The 13,889-nt window shown below is 36.7% G+C and overlaps 1 protein-coding gene across 1 annotated transcript; it reads right to left on the bottom strand.

The window, feature by feature from the left end:
* Positions 1 to 4,997: 4,997 nt before the first annotated feature.
* LOC134570805 (gamma-crystallin 1-like) lies at positions 4,998 to 10,106 on the bottom strand. Its single transcript, XM_063428785.1, has 3 exons — positions 10,053 to 10,106; positions 7,405 to 7,647; positions 4,998 to 5,336 (listed from the first exon to the last, which is right to left on the bottom strand). Exons 1-3 carry the CDS (start codon positions 10,059 to 10,061, stop codon positions 5,061 to 5,063), a joined length of 528 nt encoding a protein of 175 aa, XP_063284855.1. The 5' UTR covers positions 10,062 to 10,106; the 3' UTR covers positions 4,998 to 5,060.
* Between the last annotated feature and the right edge of the window lie 3,783 nt (positions 10,107 to 13,889).

Raw genomic sequence — 13,889 nt, 5'->3', positions numbered from 1 at the left:
GACAATGCCTTTTGATAAAAATTGGGCCTGGCCAAAATTTTTGTGAAGATCCTTAGGTTTTAAATTGTCTTAGTTATGAATCCAAAATGTCAAACGTGTTTTGAACATCATTTCCCTCGACTGGGAAATGGAATGGTATCAATAGTTTGAGACCTTAACGTACATAAACCAATATTGTATAGATGGTTCACATAAAACCTCAGAAATAAAAACAGAGAGGAAACATCATAGTGCAATATTGTATAATAAATAGATAAAATAATGGAGTGATTTAAGATGATATACACTCACATTTGATAGAGCTATCCAGGAGCTCTAACCTACTTCGCTTGGACGGAACAATCCCCGTCTAAGGATCTATGTTGAAGCAAGTGACTCCAATTTCCAATATCAATGACAATGTAGAAGGAATAAAAGAAGAAACTCCAATAGTGTAGTATATTCTAATAAGAATTAATAGAAATACAATAAAAATGTAGTACTCACATTTACTAGAGCAGAAACTTGCTCTAGTATAATCAGCTTAGGTGGTATAATCCCCACCAAAGGATATAGTGACCAGGAAGTGAAAATAAAATATATGGGTATGTATGGCTTTAAAATATATTGTTTAATAGCAAATACATAAAACAAAAATGGCTATATAAAAAGAAAGTCCCACTTTACGCGTTTTGCCCATCAGGCTTCTTCAGAAGTGTGAGAGAGTCTTTAAAAGATGTCCTTTTTATAGGTAGTATATTCATAGACAATGACTTCCTGGTGTGTTCAATTTCCTGTGTTCGCTGGTGGAAGGCACGCGTCGTACTGGAAGTGACGTGGCGAGACCATGCGAAGTAATATTGTGTGTTCCAGATTGGAACGCATCGGTGGCCATTTTGGGACCGTATGCTTTCCATTTCGTAAATGCCGCTCGGCGGCATAATCATGAAAACTTATACTGATAACAAAAATGTTTCAACAGTAAGGGTATCTTATAAGAGCATATCTTCAGTATCCTTCTTCGATGATAGATTTAAAGGACACATTTATTTCACTCCGGGCGTCCATATATGATGACGTCACTGAGTTAACACAAATGTGCTTTGACTCAGCCAACAATGTATTTCGGCCATGTTGGTAAAGGGCACAGTATGGGAAAAAGACATAAAAAAATTTGAATCAATATTAATCATTACACATTCATATTAATAAGTTTCTTGTATACACATATCTTATTAGCAAGTGTGAGCAAGATGTCGATACAGTAGAAAACATATTAGAAGTAAATATAGTGTTATAGTAAACACTTAAAAACATATATGTAAATATATAACTAGGTATAAATATACATATAGTAAAAACATACATATTGTTAAAACATAAGGTGGTATATATAAAAATATATACAAAGAATGAATAGCATAAAAATTGGAGTGATGATGGGTTAGAGATGGAATAAGGGTCAAGATTTACTAAAAAACATTGATATTATTAATTAATATAAAATTAATTGGTGTAATAACTATAAAAATTAGGAAGGATAGAAAAAAGTATAAAAAAATAAAAATATTAAAAAAAAAATTATAAAAAATTTAACAGATCGAATTCGATCTGTTAAATTTTTTATAATTTTTTTATATTTTAATTTTTTATACTTTTTTATCTTTTTATTATTATCTGGGGCACGGTTCCTCTTCTCTTTTTGCACCCAGACCACTTCTGCCCATTGGAGTGGTCTGGGTGCCAACTCCCACTACCCTTAACCCTGCAACTGTAATTATTGCAGTTTTCATAAACTGCAATAATTACCTTGCAGGGTTAACTCCTCCTCTAGTGGCTGTCTACTAGAAAGCCACTAGAGGGCACTTCCTGCTTCATAGCACACGCTGTGTGAGGACCTCCAGCGTCGCTCAAGTCCCCATAGGAAAGCATTGAAAAGCATTTTCAATGCTTTCCTGTGGCGAGCACTAATGCACATTAGGTCTCCTCAGCCGGCGGGCAGGATCAGTCTCCCCCGCCGGCTGATGTGATGAAGGGGAGGAGCGGCGGCGACCCTAAACCACCGCCGAGGGAAACTGGCGGGGGTCTCAGGTAAGTCACTGAAGGGTTTTCACCCCTTCAGCAACTGGGGATGGGTGGTGGGAGGGAGAGGGGGACCTGCAGTGCCACAGTCTGTGCTTCATGGGCATTATCATAACCCAAAATAATACATCTTTCTTGTAACCAGTGCAGTCCTTTTTGCAATCTGTAAATATCTATTGCAGTCTACAGTTCTCTATGTGTGTCTCTTGCACCATTTGCCCTAAACAGCAACTTCAGTGCTGACAGATGTATTTATTTATTTTTAAACACATATCCCAGGCAAAAAATAATAAGCCCCATTGGATAAGGTGTTGCTGTTTAGTGCATAATGGAGTGCGCTGGATTTTCTTTTTTTTTTTATTGCATAAATTGGCTCCCAGCAGCACCCTATTAATGCATATTCAGGTAAGTACAGCCAGCCCCCTGTTTTCTCATATATATATATATATATATATATATATATATATATATATATATATATATATATATATATATATGGGAGTCTAGCCAACTCCTTGGCTTTGCACCCCTCCCTGTCACAGGTGCCACACCCCAGGGCCCTATTTAGCCTTGTACTGCAGAGAACTCTAGATGAATTTTTTCCTCCCAAGTAAGTAGCTCATGAAGCAGACACTAAGCTGGTAGTGTAGGACCTGCCAGAGATGGGGTACATTGATATTGTGGCAGGCTTGTGCTGGATTTTCTTTTTTTATTGTATAAATTGGCTCCCAGCAGCAATAATAGGGTGCCTATTTATACATATTCAGGTGAGTGTAGACAGCCCTTCTCATCTTGAACCATTTCCAGGATATCAGGCTTCGTACTGTGATGTGTGTGTGCAGGGCTGACAGGGATGTGTTGCTGATAGCACTTGCCAATCATTGATCCTTTTCTTAAGCATGCCCCTGAAGACCCATACTTGCAGCAACATCATTCAGCATAGCTATCTTCACAGTTACTTGACTTTTCTTCCAGGCAAAGTTAACCTGTTCTTTTTCCCTTCAATCATCTACATTGTTGGCACCTTAAGTAGAACTCTGAATCAAGAATCAAAGTAAGCTGTTTGTCCATTGAAAAGAGTGCATTTGTTAATTCAAGCACCACATGCCACAAATGACCTTGCTTACCCATACCATTTGTAGTGACTACTCCTGTGACTGTAATGCTCAGTGAATTTGCTACTTTATCCATCGTCTAGTAATCACCCATTATTTGACCAGAGCCATATGACTATTTTACAGAATAGATAAGAATGTTTAAAGTTGAATCTCTACATCTTACTGTCCCAAAGAAGGTCGGTGTTGCATTTGGCAAACTGGCAAGATGGTGGAATGTGCAAACACTTGGATACAGCTTTCAGGTTCTCTTATTACTTCTTTAACCTGGGAACACGAAGGTGAACTCTCCACCATATTTCTGACTGTACTGTCCCAAAACATATATCATTTCTCAAAAAGTTAAAAACTGTTTATTCTTCTTCTGGTATTCTTTAGCAAAGGGTAGTTTTATGGCTTATTCTGTGTTTGTGCTACTCTCTTCTCGAACCTCTTTACGGGTGTTCCCAGTGTCATTTTCACCCTTGTTTCCTCTCTCCTGTCTTTCTTATCTAACACTTCATTTTTTTCCCTATGCTTCACCATCTCTTAAATATAAGAGGGCTTTAGTCTGGATAATTTTAACACATGCGCCAGCTGAGACCTGTCTTAATGGTGAAGAGCTCCATGATTTGCTTTATTGAGGAATTTACACTTTGGAAGTGGACAAAAGGATTAGCTGGTGAATCTTCCCTGTATAAGGGAATCCGGTCCATCACTAGATAAGATATTAAAAAGACAAAAGATCTACAATATCTTATGTTTCAGTCGCTTAAACGGCTCCTCCTTGTTTAATTTATTTACTGTTGATGCATGCGTTGGATGAACAATGATTGCCATCATGGTGACATGTCAAGCCACAAGCAGATTAGTATTTGTTAATCCTTAACTGATCATTGTAAGAGAGTGCTACATGGCATTTTTTTTATGAATTTGAGTCTTCTTCAGAACAAAACATCTATACATCTCACACATAAGACTAGGAAGAGGTCTGTACAAATATCTGTACAAATATCTGCTGTTGCAAACTTAGAGCACCTGAATAACAATGAAGGTCTTATACAACCAGATTATACACAAACCTCTGCATCTCTGATACCACAATCTTAACTAGACTACTAATCTATATAGTGGAATTATAGTTTTGATTTCTAGATTCATCTCCATACCTTATAGTCGCAACACATGGGGCATGTGTTGCCTTGCCTATTCCATCGGGCATTAATTTAGCCTATAAACATCAAAATAGTCTAATTTAATGTAAACATTTATAAAGCATTTTGCCAGCACAGTGTAAAGACACTATGTTATTAAATGCCTGATGAGGATCTTGTTATCCATAAATCTGTGGATGAGACTTCAAGGTAATTTAAGTATGTTTTAATTTACATGGTAAATATGTTGACATGTTTGCCACTTTGAGTTCTGTTTTATGTTTCATCAAAACCTTCGAGTAACATGTATTGGGAGACTGGATACATTATCCCTAGTGTGCAATAATACTTTTAATTATTGTGTGTTTTTCTTTTAATGATTTTCATCTTTGTTAAATAATATTTTTAAAAACATTGTTTTTCCACATTACGTTTTTATTTTCTCCCATCTTACACATAATGGACTTCCCATGTTTCATATTACTCTTCTATTACATAAAATGGAGGGAAAATCTTCTTGAAGACTTATAGCAAGTAGTAAATAAATGTTCTCTTTTTGCTTCACAAATATAGCTTAGCTAATGTTAGGCATATCAATATATCTACAGTAGTTGTGACCATGGATCGAATAAGATATTTAAAATGTTATTAAAGTAATAATATACTTATCTTAAGAAAATAAACTCACTGGGAAGGAAAATGCTGTATTTAATCAGGTCTTAGGAATACAGAGGTGCACATGTTTACATTTCTAATAAAAATCTTGAACTCTTCTAATGGAGCCAACTCTAGCATTGGATGCACCCCAGTCACCGAATCTCCTATATTCACCGGGTCTCAGGTAGTATTGGCGTCCCTTGTAGTTGGGCTCTTCATAGAAAATCCAATGACCTTCAAGCACGTTGCAGGAGTGGATGTCATGGTAATTGAAGTCTTTGTAGACATGTGGGCAGTCTTCAGTGAATTCCATCATCTGACCTCTGAAGTCCTCTTTTTCATACAGTCTTATTGTGAAAGAGCCAGAATGCTATAGAGAAAGAATATTTGAATCATTATTCATTATCATATTTGAAAGAGTCATGCATACTAATCACATTTACAAAAGTGTTCCTTTACATATTAAAATACTATATTCTCTCTCTCTCTCTCTTCAGTGGGTATGAAAGTCTACACACTACAAACTTACAGACATAAATAACTACATTGTAAATGTTGGACTTTTTCCATGTATAATGTGATCTTCCAGCAAACATGCAGAGAAAAACAAATAAATATTAGTAAACCCCCAGCAATTAAACTACAAAATAATTTGAGTAACCTCCCAACAATTAAACTACAAAATCCTGAATATGATAATGAGGAGACAGTAAACCAATAACATGCTAAATCATATACAACCAGAACATACTGTGAGGCGCTACTCCCTCCTCTTTGTACAAGCGTTCTACATCTGCCAAGAAATAGAGAGACTCCGAACAGGATTGTTGAGCTGCCTCCCCAATCCCACCAAAACAGTTTGAGCGCTAAACTGCCACATACACAACTTTCTAAATCATGCCTATAGGTACACTTGTCATCAATGAAAGATATTCTTATTAAACAGAGATTAAAACCAAGTGTTGCTGTAGGATTTGATTTAATGTATTGGGTTGCATTCAACCTGGCACGGGTTTTATTCAGCCTACATAAAGTTGTCAAAGAAATTGTTGGAGCAAATTGTTGAGAAGTACCAGTCAGAAAAGTAATATAAAAGAATATTGAAGGTACTGGATGTACCATGGAGTACTGTAAAAACCATCATCAATAAGTGGAGAAATTGTGGCACCACCGATTACAAAGATGAGGCAACACTCCAAAGCTCCTGAGAGGATGAGGTGAAATCGTATAAGTAGGCTACCAAGACGTCAACAGAAATACTGAAGAAAATACAGGAATGTTATGCAGGTACCGGTCAGTTTTTGCATGCGACCACTAGCTCTCATATTTAACATGTAAGATCTATGGGATAGGGAGGCAAGACAGACACCCTTTCCTACAATAATGAACATATTAGCCCATCAAATTTATTCTAAAACATTAATTCTGTCTATTCAAATCAAAGGGAAAAAATGCTATGGTATGTTCACAGTGTTTCTCTGCACATAACCAAGCATGGATGGATACAACTGTAGCATTGTTTGTTTTGTTTTTACATATTTTTGCTGTACTACAAACCTAGGTAGTTTTTTTTTTTTTTATAATCCTAGGTAGTGTTTACTGGGATAAATGAATGAAGAAATGTAAGAGAAGTAGCGGTCTTGTTATACTGAATATTATGGGATATTATTGTTGCAAGTTCTGGCTTTTTACCCAAGGACGAATACATAGCCAATCTCGTTGACCATCTCATAGTTTGAATATAATCAAAAACAATTGCAGTTCATACATATTTGATAGAGTAACTATAATGGTTATAAAATGAGTAACACAACGTCAGTGACTTGCAATGATCCTCTTTACCGTTGGGTATGTTCACTTTGTACTACAGTAAGTTGAGAAGCATCTCAATTTTTGTGAAAGCCTACTAGATAGAAATGCTCTCTGCCTAGGTCATTTAACCTCAATATTGTAACTGTGTATCAATGTGTAATCAGCAATCACTATCTCATGAATAAACTGGTTGGACATATAAATATATTAATAGACACCAATGATTGCAGCAATAATATATCATAAATGAGGACAATAATGGTGTTAACACGACAGTATTATTTTCTAGAACACTTATCATGAAAACTGGTTTTATATAATATTTGCTACCTTTGGGAGATGTTTCATGGTGATATTATCAACATTTTTTAATTCAAACAATATGTTCTGATTATTTTGTAATAAACCTTGTTCTGAACAGTGACATGAGAACTGACTGCAAAATTAGACCAAAACAGCAGAGTTGAACAAAACAGCAAATATCTTAATCAGATATTTCTGGTCTCATTTCTAGTGAATAAACCCACGAAAAGTATGGTCTGGTCATCTAACAGTCGACTGTTAACACATTAACACATGCTAAATAATATATCTTTTTTAATATATAAATAATTTAATTAACTGACCAGTGGGATCATGTGACATGAATTGATGGTATCATTGAACCCGTTCCAGTGTTGGTAGTCTGGATATTCTCCTTTTTTAAGAAAATACTGGTGGCCTTTGTTGTTTGCCTGCTCATAGATCATCCAAGAGCCATTGTCAACTTTGATGGAGTTGCAACGAGTAAAGTGGGAGTGCAGATCAGTGTTGTCATTGCTGCACTCATATGAGCGACCTTTGAAGTTCTTATCCTCGAAGAATGTGATCTGCAGAAAATTAAACGTTACCGATACATTTCAATGGTACATTACTTCTTTCTTTTCTGTTACCCTTATTAGAAATTAATAACAATATAAAATTAAAACTGACAGACTATAGCAGCAATGGTTTACTTTTCTGAATTATATAAGTTATAAATATAATTGTTGCCTTGACAACGAGTGTCAACATATAACTGGAAAAAAAATCATATCTGCCTCTGTTTAGAAAAAAAAAGATTTTACAATGAAGCCTTTTGTTTATCTTTCTTTCTTCACCCCTTTACTTCCCGCTGGACACCAGGAATGGCATTTGTTGCATGTATGTATGTTTGTTTGTATGTATGAGTGTGTTTTGATATTTGTGTATGTATTTATGCCTGCATATGTGAGTATGGCTGTTACTGTATGAGTTTTTGAACAATATGCCTGACAAGTGGTTAATTCAGTGAGGTGCATTGACTCGACTGAGCCTATGGTGACCTAAAACTTAAATATATTACTTATCTATTTGAGTGAAGGAGAGGGGTTAAAAGACAAATTCTCATTCCGGGAGTTAATGATTTAAGATATTTTAAAAACAATGGCAAGGCCAAGAAAAAGCCTTGTGCATTTTCCATCAACTACACGGTTAAAAGCTTATTCTACGGTCATATATTCTACACAGGACACAGTTGTAGGTACATTTCTAACATTTTATACAGTTAAATGTAATTTTCCTTTTGCATGATGTTACGTGTGAATCTGAGAGCTGACATGCTATATGAATGAACACTCAAGACAGGAGTTGACTCCAATAAATGAATAAACAAGCATATAAATAACATAAAACATACATCCTAATTGCCCCTATCTAGAAGAAGCGGTCATGTTTTATATCCCTTTTGTCTATTGTAATGTCCCACTTTTCTAGGCGCTCCGAATTGTTGCTGTTCCTGAGTGTATACTAGAGCTCCACCGCAATGATTCTCACAGAAATATGTCTTTAAACTACAAAAGATGGGTTTAGAAATCAGTCTGTGTAAATAAGATCCATTTTTCTTGTTCTAAGTTACAATATAGTTGCTAACATTGTTATTAATAAGTCACCTAAAATATCCCTAAACAGCCCTGTCCCTGGCCACCCCCTAACACTAGATGAAAGCCAATAGATAATCATACTTGATTCTTCAATCAATGCCTCTTATAGAGTAGTGCATGCATCTCTCATCTAAAATTCTTCTCTATGAGAAGCACTGGACTGAATAAGAATGTGAAAGAAGTCAGCATGCTTTTTAACATAGAAGGTAGCGGATTGGTCGGTGCCTTTTCCGTTTTAACACAGAAAAGGGGGTGAACAGAAGTCACTATAATGGCCTTGAAATACATTTTATTTTGGGAAATACAGATTCCCTTTAAAAGCTGACTTAAAGGTTTGTTGAGATTTTGTTGAGGTTATAGCGTTACTAGTCTTTGGGCTCTATCTCACATTTTTTGTAGAACCATATAGGAGCCTCTCTCCAAAACCCATAGCTCTCTCCATCTGCTGCCACAATGGTAATGTAGGAAATTATACTTCCGAAAATATAGTTAATTCTTAGAGTGCGAGAAGCAGGCTAGCCCTGTAATTAATCCTCATCTGTATTAATTCAATACACAATCCATTAAGGCACACATTTAATATTTTTACATATGTTTTTTTTATATATTTTGTATAAACAATAAAAAAAATGCTCACAATGTTAAAATATATAAAAAAAAATATATCCTATATAACATATATATCAATAAATAAAACATTAAAATGTTACACATTTTTTTAAAAAATATTAAATCATTTTAAAAGTATTAAATCGTTTGCAAAGCTTATCAAAAATATTGGCTATGTTATACAAGATCTGACAACTTGCTGTCTCCTGCTGGTTTTTACTTCAAATCTTATCACATTAATAATGACAAAAGCTAAGCAGCTCTAGAACATCTACATATCAGGGTTATATTTGATTTAGAATTTAAAGTGAATTTCAAAATGTATTATACCGGTATATTTCTCTAAGTCAATGTTCTCACTTTGGTTGTTTTGGCATAAAATGTGTCGTTCATACTTTACAGGGTTATTAACAAAACTCTGAATTTTTGCAAATTAATTCTTAAAGCAAAACTTGGGTAAAAGTTGGAAAAATTGTCCAACTCGGCTATAGTCACAGCTTGGCTATTATTTGCCTCTATTTTGCCATTTGGAATTAATTTGGTGAAATTCTTTTTGTGAAAAAAAAACTCTGTTAACACAGAGCTAATTCATTAATTACTGGTACAAATTGCCATATTAGGAGGTTTAATTTACACCCAAATAATCTCAGTATACAATATTTAATTAGTATAAACATAGATACCCAATGGCCAGTATCAGCAAAACGCTGAAAATGTACACTTACCTTCCCCATTTTGACTTTATCAGAGGCCACTCAGTGAACTGCAGTATCAGACACATCTGCTGCTATATACAGTCTATCATTGCTTCATCAGCAAATATAAAACAAAAGGTTTATTTTTTTTTCCTGTGTCTAAAAAAAAAATTAGCGTTCTGTTTGTTTAAGCTTTTTTTTATCCTGATCATTCTTTTTTTGTGTAGTGCTTGGATAAAGCTTTTGTTTCTCAAATTCCTGGCATTGCTGATAATTTTGGCAGCAGTGATTTCCATACCAAAGTCAACCTCACATGAATAATCGCTTGCTAGCTTAAAATGAAAAAAGCGAGAAATGAACAACTGGGAGCAACTAAAATAGTACTGAATGCAGTCCTAGTAGAGACCAAAGTAGATAAATCAAGACATGTATGTCTGTCTGCCTATCTATCTATCTATCTATCTATCTATCTATCTATCTTATGTTATCTCTATCTACCGGCTTGAAAAACTAATCTGTAAAATTCACTTGTACATTTACGGCTACATTTCTTAATTCGAAATTATAGAGCCAGATCATAAAACATCCTTCTCATTGGAGAAATGGGGGAGTCATTTCAAATGGTGAAACAAGCTACCCATACTTTAAGTTTACAGGAAATTTTCTTTAAAATACCATAGAGATGGTACCTTACCCTGTACAGAATTATATAATGTAAATCTGATTATTCAAATATATGTTAGAGATCTTTAAACAATATTGGCACACTGTATCATATGTGGTGGGAGTGTATGTCCTTAAAGGAACACTATATGGTCAGGAACAAAAGATTTTATTCCTGACCCTATATTGTTTAACCCACCATTTAGGTGGCTTGCCCCTCCTTAGCTTCTCTATAAATGTTTAAAACTCACCTTATTTCCAGTGATGTGCGGGTCCGCCAGTGCTTGCTCCACCCCCTTTGTGACATCATCAAAATTGCCAATTTTTAGCCAATCCAATGCTATCCCATAAAATTGGCACGACATAAATCCTCACTGGGGTGGGGCCAAATGCCATTTTGGCCAATTAGGACTTCTGTTTTTGAAGCACTGACCCATGAAGCACCTCCAGTGGCCATCTAAGGAGTGGCCACTTGGAGGTGTCCCTAGAGGTAATGTAAACACTGTCTTTTCTTTAAAAAAAGGCAGTGTTTGCATGAAAAAAGCCTGAAGGGAACTATTATACTCACCAGAATAACTACATTAAGCTGTAGTTGTTCTAGTTATAGTGTCCCTTGAGATTAAATAAAAATTAAGATCTGCAACATATGTAAACATCTGGAAGTTTTGAAACAACCAATAGCCCCCTAAACTTTTTTTATTTCATCTCGATTAGCCAAAGTTCCAACCTGGTTATAAATAGCCTCTCAGATTAATTATTAACTCCAAATGGAGGAAAACATTAACTACAATTCTGGTAAATGCAATCTCTATAAGAAGATCTGGACTAAGTGGAAGGACATATCTATGAGCACAAATCAAGTTTGACCCGAACATTGTTTTTTTAACTTAAAAATAATTATGAACAAAACCATGTGCCTGGCAAAAAGTGCCCCACTATAGGGGAGAGAAGAAAGAGAACATACCATTAATGATGCTCTACCTCGCTCCTCAAGTAGTTATATTTGTGTGTATGTTTGAATGAGGAATTAGTCTAAGTATAGAAAACTCAGGATAAACCAATTAAAACAATTAAAGAAAACAGAACAATTACTCATGTGGCTATCCTTATTATATAGTGCACTATACCAAACAAAGATCATGCACCAGGTTTTTGTTTAATGATGTCTTAATATTTATTTGTGTACTTGCATATATCGATATATTTTTTATATAATATTATTAATGAATTCCAAACAATGCAAATTGTTACATGTGGGAAAAAAAATCAATAAAGATTATATATAATGAAACTATAGTGCCAGTATAACAAAGCACTACAGTTCCCCCCTCCCTTGCGGATCCTCCACCCCCATGGTGCAGAATGGGTTAAAAACCCCTTCTGTCACTTACCTCAGTCCAGCTTCCGATATCACTTGGTGCTGGCTCGGGTCCACCTCTTATTAGGATTTCCCCATAAGAAAGCATCATACAATGCTATATGGGGATTTGGGTGACGCTGGACATATGTCAGGGTACCTGCGGTCTCTACCTCCGAAAGAGGTAGAGACTTAGCTGTTCCTCCATCCAGACGGCCTGATGGCTCCCTTTCCCACGGTCTATCCGGTCATGCTAGGCTGGCCGCGAGGGAGTGACTGCCTTTTACAGCATCTAGGCAGGAAGTTGTCATCAGGAAATTCCTCCGGAACGACCTGTCACTCAATTGCTGCAGGACCAATCAGGACGCCTCGGAGGCGTGGTTACTGCTCTGAACAGGGTATTTAACAGAGCTTCTTTCATTAGCTCATTGCCCTGTCGTGGTTCTAGCTTGTTCTAGTCACTCAGTGCTTGTGTATTCTATTATCCCTTTTGGTTTTGACCCGGCTTGTTTACCTTACTCTGCTTATCTCTGTTACCCTTGATTCGGCTTGTCTCTCGCTTACCTGTCTTCTGTTACCCTCGACCTCGGCTTGTCTTTGACCATTCTATACTGTACTACTTACGTTAGTCCGCCCATTCTAAGGTCCGGTATACGTATCTGGCTACTGTTTGTACTCTGCATGTTGGATCCCTGTCCCGATCCTGACATTACGACAGGGCCAATGGATCCTGCGAGTACAAACAGTCAGCTTGCCTCTCCTGATCCTAGGTTTGAAGCCATGGATCACAGAATGGATCAGATGGCGCTTGCGCTACAGGCTCTATTATCTCGTGCCAATCACCCACCAGAGGAGATACGTAATACCCCTGTTTCTCCTGTCGGTTCAGGTCTAGAGGTAGCCACAGTGGGTGCTTCTTCTCGCATTACCCCCCCAGTACGCTATGGTGGGGCTCCTGAGAAGTGTCGTGGTTTCTTAAACCAAATTAGTATCCATTTTGAATTGCAACCTCGCTCTTATCCTACAGATAGGGCCAAGGTAGGATTTATTATCACCCTACTTATTGAGGAAGCTCTGAGATGGGCCAACCCATTATGGGAGAACGATAACCCATTAGTTTATAACTATAACGCCTTTGTAGCTGCTTTTAGAAGAACATTTGACCCTCCAGGTAGAAAGGTTAATGCAGCCAGATTACTGTTGCGTCTGAGACAGGAGAACCGAACACTGGTGGATTATGCACTAGAGTTCAGGTCTCTGGCGTCAGAGGTCAAGTGGAATGAGCAGGCGTATATGGATGTATTTTTGAATGGCTTATCTGAAGTAATCCTTGATGAGGTTGCTACCAGAGAACTCCCTGAGAATTTAGAGGATTTAATTTCGTTCATCTCTCGTATAGATGAACGTTTAAGAGAGAGACAGAACACTCGAGAGAGGAACCGGAGACCTTCTTTTAGGTTAGCCCCCGCTTTTCCAAGTCCTGACTCCACGGTATCTTTGCTTCCTACACCTATGCAGATAGGGTATACCCGCCTCTCTGAGGAGGAAAGACAGTACAGGAGAAGAGAGGGTTTGTGTATGTATTGTGGAGCTAAGGGTCATTTACTCTCGAACTGTTCTAACCGCCCGGGAAACGCTCGCACCTAAGTCTCTCTAGAGGACAGGCCTTGGGTGTTTCTATTTTGTCCTCTACTCCTAATTATAAAGATCACAGGCTTCTGCTACCAGTTTCCTTAACTTGCGGGAGGGAAGTAGTAAGGGCTAAGGCTTTGATAGATTCCGGTGCTGCTGAGAATTTTATCGACCAAGCCTTTGCTATTAAAAACAATTTCCCATCCCAGCTAAGG

This window comes from Pelobates fuscus, chromosome 8 (genome assembly GCF_036172605.1).
Source record: "Pelobates fuscus isolate aPelFus1 chromosome 8, aPelFus1.pri, whole genome shotgun sequence".
In the NCBI taxonomy this organism is placed as follows: domain Eukaryota; kingdom Metazoa; phylum Chordata; class Amphibia; order Anura; family Pelobatidae; genus Pelobates; species Pelobates fuscus.
Note: the sequence above shows the minus strand (reverse complement) of the source record. Positions and strands in the feature narration are given on the sequence as shown.

What these genes read in the sequence shown, in the direction of transcription:
- LOC134570805 (XM_063428785.1), bottom strand. An exon ending in CATGTCACATGATCCCACTG is followed by an intron (nt 5,337 to 7,404) that starts GTCAGTTAATTA and finishes CTTTCTCTATAG; the next exon opens with CATTCTGGCTCTTTCACAAT.